The sequence below is a fragment of the Xenopus tropicalis genome, chromosome 6 (assembly GCF_000004195.4).
Source record: "Xenopus tropicalis strain Nigerian chromosome 6, UCB_Xtro_10.0, whole genome shotgun sequence".
NCBI classification, from domain to species: Eukaryota; Metazoa; Chordata; class Amphibia; order Anura; family Pipidae; genus Xenopus; species Xenopus tropicalis.
Window position 1 is genome coordinate 109,736,660 of NC_030682.2, and position 19,693 is coordinate 109,756,352.

Sequence of the window (19,693 nt, forward strand, 5' to 3'; positions counted from 1 at the left end):
CGTGGATTAGCAAATCGGCCCCTTAGTGTTTGCTCTGACCTGTGCCAAATCTCAGCTATGATCCTGCTTAACCCCTCTGATACCACATCATCAGTCTGCCTAATCTACCTGTTGTCCAGTGCCATCTTTCTCCATGTTTCTTTATTTTCTCCTACAGATGGCCTTAATGAAGCTTAATATCCTTGACAAAAATTGCTTTATACTGCATTGAAAATCGTAAAATGATTCTGCCATAGACATTAGAGAAACAGCGTGAAACTCTCCTAGTGGGAAAAGCAATGTAGTTAAGTTTTTAATTATTGCCCTGGGGGTATTGCGTGCACTTTATACTTGAACTGAAAATGAAGATGTTTTCCTGTGAGACCGAATAGCAAATGAATAAGAAGAGCCAGCTCCAGCCTCCTTTACAGGGTCTTAAAAAGTCTGACTATATAATACAAGTGACTGACAAACAGTTTGCTGTCAGTTTCTTTAGAGTAGGATTTAGATAGCACGTAATTAGCTGCCAGCTGAGCCTGAGTTATATTTTATTTAGTGGATATAAGTATGAAACCGCTCAAATTATATGAACAGACAGGAGGTAATGCATCTGCAGCTAATGAATATACTGCTGTAAAAAGACAGTCAGAGGGAACAAGCATCTTGCTAACTGTGCTGTCCTCTTTAATTGTCATGCTTATAGTTTTAGGTAACAGTGTTGTTATATTGGCTTTCATTGTGGACAGGAGACTCAGAACTCGCAGTAACTTCTTTCTTCTAAATCTGGCCATTTGTGATTTTTTAGTAGGTAAGTTTTACAGTTTGATGGAGCAGATTTATGGCAATGGATTGCTGGTATTTGTGGTTTTACATTTAGATTCTTTCGTTTTTAGAGTCAATTACATTTTACTACAAACCACAGTAACAAAAATACACATACAGCATAATGGTTTCCTTTTTACTAATTTTGGCACTTTGATAATTTGAATATATTTCATTAGGAGCCGTCTCCATATCGCTTTCTATACCTTATACGTTGACTGGGAAATGGATGTTTGGAAAGTTTCTCTGCAAACTGTGGATAACGTTCGACTACACAACCACAACTGCTTCTGCCTACAGTGTCGTCCTCATCAGTTATGACAGATTTCTATCTGTCAACAAGGCTGTAAGTATTATGGATGCACCAACTACAGCATTTAGTTAAGTTTTCACAGAAGTTGTTTAACTCTTTAACCCTTCCATAGCCTTATTTGCATATGCAAATTAGGATTCAGAGTCAGTTTAGTATTCAGCCAAATCTTTCACAATGTATTCGGGGGTTTGGGATTTGGGAAATCCCTAGTAAGTATCCTCTTATTTACTTTATTTCTTCCAAAATGGTAGTCAGGGCTGTTTTAGATTAAGGCAGAAAGGTCATTTGCCCTTGGCCTTTGCTCAAAGAAAATGCCTTGGCAAAATTCTAAATTATCAGTTTATTATTTCGTATAATAGCTGGTTACATTTTACCATGTGTTAGGCATGTTAAACCTGCAACTTTTCAGCTGTACTTGTACTGAATCCCTTTAGTAGTCTCTTCGATGTTCACTCATTTTAAAGTTCACTCATTGTTTCACCATCAAGATGAAGGGGGAACCAATTTTAGTTGTTCAGACATTTCTTTAACTCCAACTCCACTATAAGTAAAATACCTTGGGTCTCTCTCTAGGTGCTATAGAATTAAATATTTCATAAATTAATAGCAATACTCACTACTCAGATAAGGAAGTACAAGGGACTAACTTAATGAGGTGAGTAAAAAAGGGTTTAAGTTGCATCCTACAGTACAGAGTGCACTGCTAGTACAACATTCATATCACATATCATCCCATGTATTACATGTATAATGCATTTATTGTAGTGTCTGCTTCCTATGAAACCACTGAAAAACTGTGTGTCCAGTGCTAGCAGAGGCGTGCATACTCTTGTGTGTGCATCTACCTACTATGAGGGGGCGGGTTAGGCTTTGGTGCACACCGGGCCCCTCCAAAGATTTTTTATAGGGGGGCCTGATGGTGTATCATTATGCCACTGTTAATATTTATAATGGATTTCTTGCCCCTCCCCCTGAACTGGTTGTTCTGCTTTCTGAGTTTGGAAACAAAGTAAAAAAAAAGAAAAAATAATTTCTAGTGAATGATAATGGATTATAACCCTGCCTGAAGCCAATCCAAGACTTCTTAAGAAATGGCCATATATTCTGTTCTATATTGTTTCAACATGGTCTATCTTCTCGATATCCAGCAATTACACTAATTTCTGTACTTTATGCACACACTTGTGTGTGGGGTGCACTTATTCCAGTGGCTGAAAGATATATGGCACGGGGGTATAATTTGAAAGGCAAATAAAACCCAATTAAGCCAAGTTAAACTTATTTAACCCCAGTTAGTATTGATGTTGGTATATATAGTTTATGTATGTGAGTGTATAGATAGGTAAGTATAGGTTTGTGTGGGTGCTGGGTTTACTTGGAAGGGTTGAACTTGACGGACTGTAAAGCACTAATTAAATTACATGGACTTAGAGACTTATTTAATAAAATGTAAATTAGTAGAGGTATTTTTTCAGTTCAAACAAACTTAAAATTTTACCAAACTCAAATGTTTGCTTATTTATTAAAAAATTAAAATCTACAAAATTCAATCAAATAAAACGGTGAAAAATTGAATTTGTATTCTACTTTTTTTTGTAAATTCTTTACTTTTGTATTTTCTGAAATAAGTAATTAGGGAGGGGTACAGAAAGAAAGAAGGGATGGGGATTACAATTGTCATACAATGCCATTCTGCTTCATATATTATTGTTTGTATGTCTAGCATTCATTTTCATGTAACCTGGTTTGGTAGGTTGGGGGTTGAGATAACAAACACTACCTAACAACATAGACAAGAACATAGAATATTGGGAGACCCTGATACTTTATCTCATTCGTGAACATATGAGCTAGAGGTTTAGGGACCCTTTGGAGGTTTCTACTTATCATTTTCAATGGGTCTACAAACTTAAGGAACTAAAAAAATTGCTTTCAATTTACCAGGGACAACTCCCTTTGACTTCTACATGAACTTTCAAGCTTTTAGATGGCGAAATTTACATTCAAGTGGATCAGTTGATATTAAACATTTAAGTTTTGGAAACTTTTATTAGAATTTGTGAGATTTAGTGCAAAAAAATTCAAATCAGTCTTATAGTGTTTTATCACAGTTGGAGCTAGTGGGCAGAGTTACCAAAATGTAAGATTAGAGCTCACCACAGAAAAATATGCCCACTTTTCATTCATTCCTAAGAGATTTTTAGAAGCACATTTACCAGACAGTGGTGAATTTTAACTTTTACTCATTTATAAATACACTTCTAAAAATCAGGAATAATCTATAAATCTTCCTCTAGATGTCAAATAAATCCAGCTAAAATACAAAAGTAATGCTGGATGTGACAATCAGCTTGAAATCAAAACACTCCTCTCTATGCTTTCGGTTTGTATCACTAACAATACACATTTTACCCTGTGCAGTGGATTGCTGACCGTGAAAGTCAGAGGGTGATGGAGTAAAAAGTGTCTATGTTGCTTTCTTGGAATAGACAGTTCTAGAGGTAGCTTGTACTGCCATTTGTGCCACCTTTTTAAAGTGCTACTTTGGAACAAATTTACATTTGAAAACCAGATACCCTTATCACTGAGAGGTCATCCCTGATATGGAACCTTACCTATGACATTTAAAAAAATGTTTTTTTTTTCTTTATTTTTAGGTCGACAATATTAAACCATTTAATTTTTTTTGCAGAGTAATTAGTACATAATATCCCAACATATTTCTGAATGTCTAAATTGCAAAAACAATTTTCCAATTGCAGGTCTTACATCGCTCTCTACAAGTAAGACACAGTCAGACAGCACTTATTATGACCCTTGTCTGGATTTTTTCATTTGTTGTCTATGGACCAGCAGTTCTTCTGTGGGAGACCATTACCGGTACCAATAACCTTCCGGAGGACAGCTGTCGTGCTGGGTTTCTTGAAACATGGTATTTTATTCTTGGTGCATCTACTTTAGATTTCATCCTCCCAATTCTCAGTATTTCATTTTTTAATTTAAGAATCTACATAGAAATCATAAAACGCAGCACAAAGAGACAAAATAGTTCCACATCTAGTTCTTCTAAAGAAATAGCAAACAATATAATGTCATTTACCATAGCAAACAATACTGTCCTTTCATCACCACAGACAAATGAAAAGGAGGACAGTAACCCAGTTCCATGCAGTGACCTTAAGATCAAGTCCGACTCTCCCCAGAACCCTGAAAGACTGGACAGACATAATAATAGTAATAAACTTTCCCAGGACAAGAAGGCTGCAAAATCTCTGGCAATTTTGGTTTCTGTTTTCATTCTTTGCTGGACTCCTTATTCAATCTTTGTGTGTATCCGTGCTGTCTGCCATGGGTATTGTGCTGATTTTTTCTATATAGAAATTACAGTTTGGTTTCTATGGACTAATTCAGCAATTAATCCTATCCTTTACCCTGTGTGTCACAAAAATTTCAGAAAGGCTTTCAAATTGCTATTAGAACGATTTATGAAATTGTTCTAAATCTAACAGTTTTGAAAAATGTTACTTCTTGAATTTTATTTTGTAAGCAATAAAGATTCCTAAGTTTATTAATGTCCTGATATATTATTTTAATGTTAAGTAACATGCTGCAGCATTTATAATACTACACTGGTTTAAACATAGTAACATAGTAACATAGTAAGTTGGGTTGAAAAAAGACATACGTCCATCAAGTTCAACCATAATACCTATATATAACCTGCCTAAACTACTAGTTGATCCAGAGGAAGGCAAAAAACCCCATCTGAAGCCTCTCTAATTTGCCGCAGAGGGGAAAAAATTCCTTCCTGACTCCAAGATGGCAATCGGACCAGTCCCTGGATCAACTAGTACTAAGAGCTATCTCCCATACCCCTGTATTCCCTCACTTGCTAAGAATCCATCCAGCCCCTTCTTAAAGTTATATAATGTATCAGCCAGCACGACTGATTCGGGGAGGGAATTCCACAACTTCACAGCTCTCACTGTAAAAAATCCTTTCCGAATGTTTAAATGGAACCTCCCTTCTTCTAAACGGAGTGGGTGCCCTCGTGTCCGTTGGAAGGACCTACTGGTAAATAAAACATTAGAAAGGTTATTATATGATCCCTTTATATATTTATACATAGTTATCATGTCACCTCTTAAGCGCCTCTTCTCCAGTGTAAACAGACCCAACTTGGCCAGTCTTTCTTCATAACTGAGACTTTCCATACCCTTTACCAGCTTAGTTGCCCTTCTCTGGACCCTCTCTAACTCAATAATGTCCCGTTTGAGCACAGGAGACCAAAACTGAACAGCATATTCTAGATGGGGCCTTACCAGCGCTCTGTAAAGGGGAAGAATAACCCCCTCCTCCCGTGAATCTATGCAATTAAACAGTTTTTGTCTTTAAACACTTAGAAACCACATAAAACTAAGTGCCACTAAATCTATGAATGTCTAGTCATTTATTAAAAGATCTGAATTGAAAAAGCACTAATAAATTAATTACCAAAAACTTCCAAAACCAACTTCCATGCAGATGCAGGCTACTAATTCTGCCATATAAGTTGTATCTTGACATTTTCTCTATAGTTACTAACTGAGATTAGCCTTAGCTATTTTATTTTCATGGTTACAGTCATAGATTTGCAGCAAATTTCCACATTTCGCCATTGGCAAATTGTTTTGCAAAACCTCAGTGAAAATTCAGCGCGGAAAAATTTGTTGCACGTCAATAGATTTGCAGCAAATTTCCACATTTCGCCATTGGCAAATTGTTTTGCAAAACCTCAGTGAAAATTCAGCGCGGAAAAATTTGTTGCACGTCAAAAAATTTTTTGTTGCGTGTCAAATTGGACGCAGTCGCATTAAAAAAAGGGTGTGATTGTGCCAAATTGGGTGTGGTCATGCCAATTTGGGTGTGGTCACATAAAAAAAGGGCACGTCCGCGACCAAAAAGGGCGCAGATGCTTCAAATTGGGCGTGGTTGTGGAAAAAAGGACACGGTCATGTAAATAAAGGGCTTGGTCGCATCAAAAAAAGTGCGGGTGACAAAAAAAGACGCTGCTGCATTTCTTAACCAGCAGATGAGGCCAAGAACTAGACAGACTGAAGTAGCATCTGACATTGCTTTTGATATTCCTATAGTGTTCAGGGGTCAGTTTTCCCTGCTAGGATCAGAATGCCAAGGAGTCTCAAAACCTGTATCTTGTCCTGTCTTGGGATGCAATGTCTGTTACTTTTTTGTTTCTTAATTTTGTTAAAATTTGTTTTGCCTAAGAATTTTCACAACTGAAAAATTATAAATATAACACTTTCATTTCATAAATTATGCTTTTTCAACCAAGTGAAAACATTGCAAAATCGGGAAATACGATCAACTGTACCCAGATGCTATTGTGATGTACCTGGGCAACAAACCACAAACTTCTTCACAAACTATTTGAGATTACAGGCCCTTAGCATTGATGTTGGGTTTAGTAAATAGTCCCACCAAATCAGTGATATTAATAGTGGACTACCCTTCAGACTCCATATATATAGACCTCCTGAAATGAGGCCCATACATCTTGGGCCATTCCATACTGTATAAGGATTTATGTACCAGAGAAAGTAAGTTAACCAACCCCTAAAAAATATGCCCTCAAAGCTGTGTCCATTTGTACTACAACTTGCTAAGTAAATTAAAGTCTGACATTCTTCTCTCCTTGGGCCCCAAGAACAGGATGCAATTATTAAAAATTACTATTTGGCCTAATATAGTTAACATTTTTTTTACAGAAGCCAGTCCCTCTTCCTTCCATTGTATCTGCTAACAGTAACTGTATCTGTTTACACAGTTTATATGGCTGACACCTGGCCACATCTTAGCCATCTAAATTCATTGGCTAAACATGGGAGCTGCTGCCTTCTTCAATTAGTATCTGTACTTGCAAGCCACACAAGTCCCATATCTACCCGAGTTAAAAGCACTAAACGTGAAAACACTAGTTCATTTTTGGGATATATTCCTACATGAGACAATTTTTTTTTTTGCTTTATACCCCCTCTTGGGGGAAAGCTCATTTTCCATTGCTTAGCAAAATAGGTTTGCATTTGCTGCTCCAGTCTAAGCAGTGGCTACTATTGATAAGCAACATTTTTCAGCAAGTGTGGATTTGTGGCAAAATTCCATATCTTTTCATTGGCTAATTCCACAAAATGGGCACAAAATGTTTCCACGACAGAACACCCATAGATCCCAATGTATTTTAAGCATAAGATAAGTTGCTGCAAAAATGGCAATAGACTACAATGTATTCTGCACAGAAAAAGATGCCACAAAAAACACCCATCAATGTGTTTCGTGAATTTGCAGGACAGATTTGCTCATCACGAGTGGCTACAAGTTACTCAACACTAAAAGCAAGGGCTATGGATCCTATATTCTCTAATTGCTGTTTGCATTGGCAAGGTGGGTTCCAAGAAGACATTTTCAAAAATATAAATAACTTTACACTAGTTGGTCTACAGAAAACTTTTTCAGGTGACTTTTCCTGGTCACCTGGAGCAAAAATCTTATTAGTTGCTATGGCGGGCCGCCATTTGGACAGCACTGCTCTACAACATACCAAGAGTTCACTTAAAAGTGAACTATCCCTTTAATTAAACTGAATCAGTAACCTTCTGTATGGTATTATATGAAATGATTTAGCAAGATCTATGTACAGTAGGTCACATTCACTGGCACTCCAGCATCTAGGTTTCTGCTCATCACTTACTCATTGAAGGCAAATCACTTCATCTGCTTGTACAAACTTATAAGAAGTAAATTACTACTTGTAAGGTTGGGTGCAAAGTATAAAAAACAGGCACAATCCTCTATTCTTTTGCACTTTGCATACTGTTGCAGGTCTCTGCAGTCTGTGTCTTAGCATAGAGACCTAAAGCCACGCCTATGAATATAGTGCTGCCTGCATTTGCCGGATGCGAGGACAAAGTAGGTTATGATTATTTCAGAGACAGACAGAATTGTTTACTGAGTATAGTTAGAAAGTGTTTTTTATTTTCCATTATATGAAGCTTACATTTTACAATTTTTAATTTTTGTTCCCCTTTTAATATCAGAGAAAAGGAATATTTTGGTCAGATAGACAAGACAAAATTTTCATCATTAGCTTTTCCCAGAACAGTGCAGTACAGTTGTGTAAAGTACACAGATTGTTGTGCCAATAACTGCACAATCCAGTAAAGCTTTGGTGCCTACATGTGTATCTCCCAAACTGCATATTTGTGCTGTAATGTCGCCATGCCCAGGACCGGTGTGACATTAATCTACAACTTATCAGTCAGACCTGTGTTCAATGCCTGATTTGAATTCAGCAATGGAAGCATTTGAGCAAGACTTAACAGGAAAATTGGAGACATTGGAGGCCTGTGGCTCCTCTGGAGGTGGGGGTTCTGTGGAGTTGCACTGATCCTGGATGTGTTCTATTTGTAGTGATGAGCGAATCTCTCACTGCCTGCACCCCCTAGGGGCCCCCACTGCACTCCCTAACCCCCCTAGGGGCCCCCACTGAGCCTCCCTAACCCCCCGCAGGGGCCCCCGCCCAATGTTGTCCCCTAAGCATTTGTAAATTTAACGCATCAGGGGAGGAACACCGTTGGCCATGGTGGGCTGCCAGGTCCACCAGGTTTTTTCCTTGTGTCCCGGCAACCCTGTCTGCATAAGTCTTTTGATACCACACCATCAGACCTTTGCCTACTCTGCCTGTTCCTCAGTGCCAGCTTCCTCCTTGCTTCTTTAATTCGTCATACCTAGTGATGGGCGAAATGTTTTGCCAGGCATGGACTCGCGGCGAATTTCCGCGTTTCGCCATTGGTGGATTGTTTCACGAAACGGCTGAAAAAATTTGCTGCGGAAAAATTCACCGCACGTCCAAAAATTGTCGCCGGCGTCAAAAGAATAGCCGCGCGACGAAATAATAGCTGTGCGACGAAACAATAGCCGCGCAACAAAATAATAGCCACGGGCGACAAAACAATAGCCGCGCGACAAAATAATAGCCGCATGCGACAAAATAATAGCCGTGGGCGACAAAAGATTAGTCGCAGGCGACAATTTTTTTGGTCGCACGACATTTTCGCCGTTTTCGCGAATTTTTCGCCGTTTCTCGGATCTTTTGAAAGATTCGCGAATTTTTCGGTGAAGCGAAACGGAACAGATTCGCTCATCACTACTCATACCTATGGCCTTGTGGCCCGAATGGAATCATACTGGCCAGGCCAAAACAAATGTGTAAACTATTTCTGTACAGTTATTAAATATGCATTTTACTATGGAATTAAATATCCTTGAAGAAAATTGCTATTTCATTATACTGCATTTGGGAAACAAAATTAGCGTAAGCCTGGGAAAAGCAGTGTAGTTAACTTTTTAATTACTGACCTGGGGGTTTTGTGTATACTTTTTACTTATCTGTAGAACTGAAAGGGAAGATGTTTTCCTGTGAGACGGAATAGCAAATAAATAGGCAGAGCTAGCTCTAATCTCTGTACAATGTTTCTAAAAGGCTTATGATATATTACTAGGGACTGGCAAATAGCAAGTTTTTATTCAGCTTCTTCAGAGATTAGTAGGCCAAATAACAAATGCTAAAGTCTTTAAATAACGCTTAACTTTTATTTTATTTTATTTAGTGTAAAGTATGAAAACTCTAAAATATGAACAGACAGGAGGTAATTCATCTGCAGCTAATGAATATGCTGTGTTAAAGAAGCAGTCAGAGGGAAAAAATATCTTGCTAACTGTGCTTCTGTCTTTAATGGTGGTGCTTATAGTTTTAGGTAACAGTGTTGTTATATTGGCTTTCATTGTGGACAGGAGACTCAGAACTCGCAGTAACTTCTTTCTCCTAAACCTGTCCATTTGTGATTTTTTAGTAGGTAAGTTTTTCATTTTGCTTACTGTGTTAAATTTAATTGTCTATATTGGTAGGAATGAGGTTTTACGTATATAGTAGTTTCAGTAACAAATATACATAAACAGCATTTTTTTTTCATTTGGCTGCTTGAATACTTTTCACTAGGAGCTGTCTCTATCACCCTCTCTATACCATACACATATACTGAGAGATGGATGCTTGGAAAGTTCCTTTGCAAACTGTGGGTAGCAATTGGCTACACAACAACAACTGCTTCTGCCTACAGTGTCGTTCTCATCAGTTATGACAGATTTCTTTCTGTAAACAATGCAGTAAGTATTCTCTTATTTACTTTGTTGTTTTACTCAGAAACGGATCAGGCCTGTGTTACATTAACTCTTTTACTGCCAAGCACGTATGGCATACGTGCTGGCAGTAAAAGGGCTTAAACGCCAACGACGTGTCTCATACGTCGTTGGCATTTAAGCGCTGCCCTCTGCAGCGGCGGCATGTGCCGCCGCTGCAGAGGGCTTCTAACAATGACAGCCCCCCTGGGCAATGTGCCAGGGGGGCTGTCATCAGGGTCCTGCGAGCCGATCGCTCGCAGGACCCTCCAGGAAGCAGCAGACGCGATCGCATCGAGTCTGCTGCTTCCTGCTTCCTCCCTCTCCCCCAGCGCCGGCCCAAATGAGGAAGGAGGTGATCGGTCTTCAGGAACAGGTAAGGAGTTTTTTTTTTCTTGCATTTACACACTTTTACACACTTATACACACATTTACATACATTTATACACACTTACATACATTTACACACACTTACAGCACACATTTTAGCATTTTTTTATTTTTTTTTTTTATTTTATTTTTTTTTCATTTTTCACACTTTTATACACTTATTTACACTCATATACACACTTACACACTATCACACAACTTTTACACATGTACACACATGTATACACAAACACTTTGGGTTTTTTTTGTTTTGCTTTTTTTTTTTTTTTTTTTTCATTTTACCACTTTGTTTTTATTTTCTTTTACCTAAAAACTGTTTATTTTGACAGCGTAACTATTGGATCAGATAGTCTGGCCATTAATTACACTGTCATGTAACTTATTTTGTTGTTTCACTGATTTGCACAATTTTTGTGGTTTTATCACATTTTATCCCTATATAAGTGTTCCTGATCTGTTTTTAGCGTAGCTTTGCCAGGTGTAACTTTGGTGTACAAAAATAACTTTACCTATTTTGAATTCATCAGAATGTGTACTTTCCAAAAATATATGGTTTTCTGGGGGTCACTGTATAGTTAGGGGGGGGTTACTGCACATAATACACTGACAGGGGGCTCTGTGTGCAAAAGCTGAGCTGGCAGGCGAGAAATCCTTATGCGCTATTTTCATTTAGGGTTCAGTACATACCGCAGACTTTGGTATATCTATGCATATTGGGCATCAAACTGTTCAGTAGGCCTCTGGTGTTCCTATTTGGGGTGACTTGCCTTTGTACGCAAGAAATTGTGTGAGATAAATGCGGCAAATTGCAACATTTTTAGGCGATTTTCTGAAATGTCATAAAAACCGATAACTTTAGGAAAGCTTTGCGGCTTGGTACTTTGGTGTAGAAAGGACTCTTTACCCTTGTTGGATTTGTCAGAATGTGTACTTTCCAAAAATATATGGTTTTGTGGTGGTCTCTGTATAGTTAGGGGAAGTTTTGGCACATAATACACTGACAGGGGGCTCTGTGTGCAAAAGCTGAGCTGGCAGGCGAGAAATCCTTATGCGCTATTTTCATTTAGGGTTCAGTACATACTGCAGACTTTGGTATATCTATGCATATTGGGCATCAAACTGTTCAGTAGGCCTCTGGTGTTCCTATTTGGGGTGACTTGCCTTTGTACGCAAGAAATTGTGTGAGATAAATGCGACAAATTGCAACATTTTTAGGCGATTTTCTGAAATGTCATAAAAACCAATAACTTTAGGAAAGCTCTGCAGATTGGTACTTTGGTGTAGAAAGGACTCTTTACCCTTGTTGGATTTGTCAGAATGTGTACTTTCCAAAAATATATGGTTTTGTGGGGGATCTGTATAGTTAGGGGAAGTTTTGGCACATAATACACTGACAGGGGGCTCTGTCTGCAAAAGCTGAGCTGGCAGGCGAGAAATCCTTATGCGCTATTTTCATTTAGGGTTCAGTACATACCGCAGACTTTGGTATATCTATGCATATTGGGCATCAAACTGTTCAGTAGGCCTCTGGTGTTCCTATTTGGGGTGACTTGCCTTTGTACGCAAGAAATTGTGTGAGATAAATGCGACAAATTGCAACATTTTTAGGCGATTTTCTGAAATGTCATAAAAACCAATAACTTTAGGAAAGCTCTGCAGATTGGTACTTTGGTGTAGAAAGGACTCTTTACCCTTGTTGGATTTGTCAGAATGTGTACTTTCCAAAAATATATGGTTTTGTGGGGGTCACTGTATGGTTAGGGGAAGTTTTGGCACATAATACACTGACAGGGGGCTCTGTGTGCAAAAGCTGAGCTGGCAGGCGAGAAATCCTTATGCGCTATTTTCATTTTGGGTTCAGTACATACCGCAGACTTTGGTATATCTATGCATATTGGGCATCAAACTGTTCAGTAGACCTCTGGTGTTCCTTTTTGGGGTGATTTGTCTTTATCTGATCTTTATCAAGAAATTGTGAGAGATAAATGCGGCAAATTGCAACATTTTTATGCGATTTTCGAAATGTCATATAAATCTGCAAACTTAGGAAAGCTTTACAGCTTGGTACTTTGTAGCAATAAGAAATATTTACCCATTATAGATTCGGGGGGATGTGTATTTTCCAAAAATATATGGCTTTCTGGGGTGAATGTACTTTTTTTGTAGCATTATCCCACATAAAGGATGTAAATGTGTTGATTTTGCAGGAGCTGAAATGATAGATCATATGGGGGTATGTTCCCATTGGGGCCCCTACATGCCACATACTTAGGTAAACCTATACATATTGGGCATCAAACTGTTCAGTGGACCCCTGGCGTTCAAATTTAGGGTGTTTTATCTTGGTACCTAACACTATGTGGGAGATAAGATGCTGCAAAGTAGAAGCTTTGAGGGGATTTTTGGAAATGTCATCAAAATTGCTAACTTTAGAAAAGCTGTGCGGCTTGGTACTTTGGAGTAGAAAGACATGGGTACCCATTTTAGATTCGGGGGAATGTGTACTTTCCAAAAATATATGACTTTCTGGGGTGAGCGTACTTTTTTGTAGCTTTATCCCACATATAATGATGTAAATGTGTTGATTTTGCATGAGCTGAAATGACAGAAATGACAGTATATATGGGGGTATGTTCACATTCGGGCCCCTACATGCCACATACTTGGGTAAACCTATACATATTGGGCATCAAACTGTTCAGTGGACCCCTGGTGTTCAAATTCAGGGTGTTTTATCTTGGTACCTAATGCTATGTGGGAGATAAGATGCTGCAAAGTGGAAGCTTTGAGGGGATTTTTGGAAATGTCATCAGAATTGCTAACTTTAGAAAAGCTGTGCGGCTTGGTACTTTGGAGTAGAAAGACATGGGTACCCATTTTAGATTCGGGGGAATGTGTACTTTCCAAAAATATATGACTTTCTGGGGTGAGCGTACTTTTTTGTAGCTTTATCCCACATATAATGATGTAAATGTGTTGATTTTGCATGAGCTGAAATGACAGAAATGACAGTATATATGGGGGTATGTTCACATTCGGGCCCCTACATGCCACATACTTGGGTAAACCTATACATATTGGGCATCAAACTGTTCAGTGGACCCCTGGCGTTCAAATTCAGGGTGTTTTATCTTGGTACCTAATGCTATGTGGGAGATAAGATGCTTCAAAGTGGAAGCTTTGAGGGGATTTTTGGAAATGTCATCAAAATTGCTAACTTTAGAAAAGCTGTGCGGCTTGGTACTTTGGAGTAGAAAGACATGGGTACCCATTTTAGATTCAGGGGAATGTGTACTTTCCAAAAATATATGACTTTCTGGGGTGAGCATACTTTTTACTAGCTTTATCCCACATATAATGATGTAAATGTGTTGATTTTGCAGAAGCTGAAATGACAGAAATGACAGTTCATATGGGGTATGTTCACATTGGGGCCCCTACATGCCACATACTTAGGTAAACCTATACATATTGGGCATCAAACTGTTCAGTGGACCCCAGGCATTCATATTTAGGGTGTTTTATTTGGTTACTTTATGACCTGTAGGAGATAAGATACTATAGACTGGAAGCTTTGAAGCGATTTTTAAAAAAAATCACAAATTTTGATAAAAACCAATAACTTTAGGAAAGCATTGCGACTTGATAGTTTGGAGTAGACAGACAGCTGTGCCTATTCTGTATTCCCCAGAATCTGTTCTTTCCAAAAATGTACAATTTTCTGGGATAAACCTTCTGTTAGTGGAATTTTGGCCTTGAAATCCAAAGTATGCAGTTTTTTTGGAGCAGTGCTTTGGGAATTTGGTAGTGTACTGCTGGGAGTTTTTGACCTATACAAGTGAGAAATCTCCATAAAACTATATATATTTGGTATTGGCACGTTCAGGAGACATGGGACTTTCCAAATCAGTTGTATATTCGTGCATAAAATAATTTTTGTTTCTAGTATGTGTGATTATATTATGGAAAATTTGATTTTTTTTGCATTTTTAGACATTTAGAAGCCTATATCTTGTTACAGAATTGGAATTACACAAAAATTCTACCATATTTTGAAAGCTTAGGTTGTTCTGAAAAAAACGATATATTGTTTTCCTTGGTAAACTAAAAGTCCCCCCGAGGAAAGGCCCCTAAAGTGAAACAGTGCAAAATGTTCAAAAACTGTCTGGCAATACAAGTTCCGCTTTGACCAAAATGGCTGGCAGTAAAAGGGTTAAGGCAGAGAGATAACTTGCCTTGGACTTTTGCCCAGAAATGCTAAATTATCAGTTATTATTCTGTATAATTGTGATTCATTTTTAGCATTTGTTAGGGATGTCAAAAATGCAACTCTGTTATCCAGAAAAGCGTTATTTCACAGGCATGTATTTGCAGTGAAATTCTGCAAATCGGCAGCAAAGATTCACTACAGAAAAAAAAATTTGCAAGAAAAATGTTGCAAAAGCAAACAAACAAAAAAAAACCCTTCACTTGAATGCATTTGGAGTGAGAAAAAACGCCCAATGACTTTTATGCATTTGGAGTGAGGACAAAAAGCTGCGGGTTGCTGCTGTTTTGCAAATTTTTCAGCAGTTTGTTTAGCAATTTTTTGACTAAGTAGCAATGTAGAAATGCACAGTACTTTTGTACCAATACCCACTGCTCAGAGGTGGGAGTACAGGCGACTATGCAGCTAATAAGATGAGTTTAATTGTACAAAGGGTTCGGTTGCATTCTCGGTGCTGAATTTACATTTATTGTAGCACTCTATGCATACATATACTTTACTCAGTTTAGGAAGTTTGTTTTAAAGATATATGCATGTGTTTAAATCCTAATTTACAAGAATCAGTATGAAAGAGCAGAATTATCAAGCTGTTTAGCCTTCATATTATTTAAACAAAACAAGATGCAGCAAAACAAAATGTAGTTCTTCTAGTCATAGGAAATACTTTACCTGAGGTCAATGTCCAGAATGAGTTCAATACAGTATCACAATATGAAGGGTAATTAAAGCCCTATATGACATTGGTTTATTTGAATTATGTTTCTGTTGTGCCACTTCCCAAAGCCAGCAGTCCTAGGCCACAAAAATAGTCCCCAAGCAGCCATAACTTACTTTTCATGTTCTTTCAACATGGCCTTGCTTCTCTAGGTCCATGATTTAGTTCTAGTGAACTGGCGTCAGTACTTGATGCATACTTGGTATGCATGTGTGCATTGCACTGTGAGTACTTCATGAATGGAAAGGTAAGATGGCAAAAATGGTGTAAACTTAAAGTTAAACTTTTGCCAAATAAAACTTAGTTAACCCCCAATGTCACATATAAGTACTAAATACATTACAAATAATAAATAACTTAAAAGTGTTCACAGTTAGCGGTAGATGTCAGTTCTATGAAAATAATATTGAACTTTGGTATGCTTCTTGACTGAATGCTTAAAAAAAGAATTCTCATTCATGCTTGCATTTTTTTATCACTACCCTAGTGCTTCCTCCCTAAATATACATTTTCACCCTGTGTTTTTTTTTAATTTCCCACTATGGCTGTCCAATAGACTATAGGTGCTAGATTCATTTTATATAGAGGACTGGAAAATACAACCAATTGCTGTCAGGGGGAGATGAAAGTGGTCTCTCATTTGAAATATTCAGCTCTAGGGGCACTTTATCATTGAATGTAAAATGGTTTTGATATGGGGAACAATATTAAACCAATGTGTTTTTTCTGCAGAGCCTTTGCACAAAATTCCCCTCATTACATGCTAAATTATGAAAACCATTCTCTAATTGCAGGTCTTACATCACTCGCTACAGAAAAGACACAGTCAGACAGCATTCGATATGACTCTTGTCTGGATACTGGCATTCCTTGTCTATGGACCAGCAGCTCTTCTGTGGGAGACCATTACCGGTATTAATAACCTTCCAGAGGACAGCTGCCAGGCTGGGTTTATTGAAACATGGTATTTTATTCTGGCAGCATCTACTTTAGATTTTATCCTCCCTCTTTTAAGTGTTTCATTTTTTAATTTAAGAATCTACATAGAAATTATAAAACGCATCACAAAGAGACATAATCGCTCCATATCTAGTTCTTCTAAAGAAACAGCAAAAGGTATAATGCCATTTACTATAGCAAATAATACTGTCCTTTTATCACCACAAACAAATGAAAAAGGGGACAGTAACGCAGTTCTGTGCAGGGATCTTACGATCACGTCAGACTCTCCCCAGAACCCCGAAAGACTGGACAGACAGAAAAATAATAATAATAATAAACTTTCCCAGGACACAAAGGCTGCAAAATCTCTGGCAATTTTGGTTTCTGTTTTCATTTTTTGCTGGACTCCCTATTCAATCCTCGTGTGTATCCGTGCTGTCTGCCATGGGTATTGTGCTGATCATTTCTTTTTACAAATTGCAGTTTGGCTTCTATATGCCAATTCAGTAATTAACCCTATCCTTTACCCTGTGTGTCACAAAAGCTTTAGAAAGGCTTTTAAATTGCTACTAGAACGATTTATGAAATTCTTTTTGATTAAATAGTTTTGTATTTTACATCTTGGCCAAGAGGAAACACCTGCAGAATATATTATAATATCATATTTATTATTATAGGCAAACTATATATTTGCATTTCAATAGTTATAGTACTTGTTGTCTCTGGCCACTGTATAAAAAAGTAACAAAAATAATAATTAATGATTTTCATTGTTTTTAGTGTTATTTGTAAATGTATATATCCGTCCCTTTGTTTTTGTTGTTTATTTATTGTTAGTTCTATTTGTGTTGAAAGTGCAAAAAACCCATGACAAAAAGTTATTTAGTGCTGTGTCACATTTAAAGGGTGAGGAGAAAGTGGGAAAGAGAGAGAATGAAGGTGGAATGGGGAGGAGTATGTTAGAGAATCTGGTTCCATACATCATGCAGCATACCAGTTCTCTTAGGGGTATTTTCATCATGCTGTGTAAAAAGTGGAGTGAAGCATTACTGGTGATGTTGCCCTGGGCAACCAATCAGCAATTAGATTTCAACAATTAGAAAACTTTGGTTTTGTAAAGATGCTGAATGGCTGCTATGAGCAAAATCACTGGTAATGGTTCACTCCACTTTTTACACAGCATGATAAATATACGTCTAAGATTCAAACAACGTAAACATAAAAACTTGTTGAATGTAAAGCAAATGGACAAAAACAGTGTAACTTTGGTGCCCCATTTATTTCTCCAGGGTTTTCTCATTGCATATCTGATAAAAAAAACTTTCTACAGGATATGTATAAAATAATTAGATAATCTGAAGATAAATCTCAAACAGTTGGTAAATTGATGTCACATTCATTCTGTCTTTATCAATTTTAAATCCCATTGGACACTGGAGCCTCACCTCTATATCCAGCATACCAGTATATTATATTTTGGGCATGGTAAAGTACTGTAACTAGGGTTCCCATGTTGTTTTGACTGCCCTTTAGGATGCTTGTGAGTTTTATGTATATTAATAAGAATGAGAGTCATTTTGTTTTTAGGTGTCTGTACTGAAAGTAAAGGAGATTTACGTGATTTGGCAATCAGCTTGCTCTGGTTTTTTAAGTAAACTTGTACTGGTAATTAAAATAAATCAGTTCATAAACCCTTTATCCCTGGCATTACTATCAGAAGGATTCAATTCAGTGGGAAAAAGGTTTATTACATGAAAGCTAATGGATGAGATTCAATTTGCAATTCAATTCAGAAAACGTATCTTAAAGTTTATCACATGAAAACTCTATTGAAGTCTATATATCAAAAACTGGAACTGAATTTAATATAAAAAATTGTATAAAATTGGTTTGTATGGGAAAGTTGTGTTTTGAAATTCAGGAGCTAATATAGAGTTTTCAAAATTATATGCCCCCTTTAATTTAAATGGCAGCACTGTGAGCAGTAAACATAAAGAAAAAAATGTCCAGAGTGTCAGTACACAAATGCTCTGTTGTAGAAGAAAAGAGCTTCAACTACTCTATAGATAAATGATATCATAAAAGCTGCCACCTATTTGGGGAAATGTGTTGTTTATCCATAGTAAGGCAAGTAAATGTATAACCAGTGTAAAGGTGTTACAGAATGCAGTAAACAATAACTAGTCAGGGTGGGACTACTTCCTCGAGTCCCTTGAGCCCACAACATGTATGCTGCCAATTATACTCTGTGGTCATTTTTGTTATTTGCTTTCTAATAAACTTTCTTGAATTTAAAAAGTAGTAATAAATAAGACAAAAATATTAAATTATATATAAATGATATATACTGAGTAATATCCCAGTGCTCTTTAAGATCGACAATTATATCATAGTCTACTTCACATGTTGAAAAGCCATGTTAAAGGGCTTTTTTACTTTAACATTTACATTTGCTTTAAGGGGTCTATTTATGATTGCTCAAGCCTTGGAGCTACTTAGATTTTGCTAACACGTTTGATATAATACTACATACAGAGGCAAACCAATATTTCACCCTTTGACTCACTGATCTTTGTACAGAGGAGTAAGTTATTACCGTATATACTCGAGTATAAGCCAATCCGAATATAAGCCTAGGTACCTAATTTTACCTAAGAAAACTGGAAAAACTTATTGACTCGAGTATAAGCCTATAGGGTGGGAAATGCAGCAGCTACTGCTAAGTTTCAATAATCAAAATAAATACCAATAAAATTACATTAAATGAGGCATCAATGGGGTATATGTTTCTAAATATTTAATTAAAAGAAAAACAGTAAATTAGCTCTGTATGTGGAGAAGAGGGTCAACAAAAATAATATGGTATCAACAATGATACCTTAAGAGTACTACCCCCTAAGCTCAATCAGCAACCAAGCTAAAACACAAAGAGTTAAAATCCTTCAAAACTATATATAGAATATAACGTGCAATGCCTAGTGCAGAATGGGACAGGTGAGGATGGAAGATGAAGATAAATTTGGGAGTGGGCCAG

The 19,693-nt window shown here is 37.3% G+C and overlaps 1 protein-coding gene across 1 annotated transcript; it reads left to right on the forward strand.

Annotated features, from left to right (window-relative positions):
* Nucleotides 1-546: 546 nt before the first annotated feature.
* hrh4.f2 (histamine receptor H4 gene f2) lies at nucleotides 547-16,636 on the forward strand. The gene is made up of 4 exons (XM_004915654.2): nucleotides 547-787; nucleotides 981-1,147; nucleotides 3,877-4,466; nucleotides 16,450-16,636. The coding sequence occupies exons 1-4, from the start codon at nucleotides 547-549 to the stop codon at nucleotides 16,634-16,636; spliced, it is 1,185 nt and encodes a 394-aa protein (XP_004915711.2).
* The last annotated feature ends 3,057 nt before the right edge of the window (nucleotides 16,637-19,693 follow it).

Coding starts and splice junctions, on each gene's coding strand:
- hrh4.f2 (XM_004915654.2), top strand. CDS start 547: ATGAAACCGCTCAAATTATATGAACAGACAGGAGGTAATGCATCTGCA. Junction 788..980: donor CATTTGTGATTTTTTAGTAG/GTAAGTTTTACA, acceptor ATATTTCATTAG/GAGCCGTCTCCATATCGCTT. Junction 1,148..3,876: donor TTCTATCTGTCAACAAGGCT/GTAAGTATTATG, acceptor TTCCAATTGCAG/GTCTTACATCGCTCTCTACA.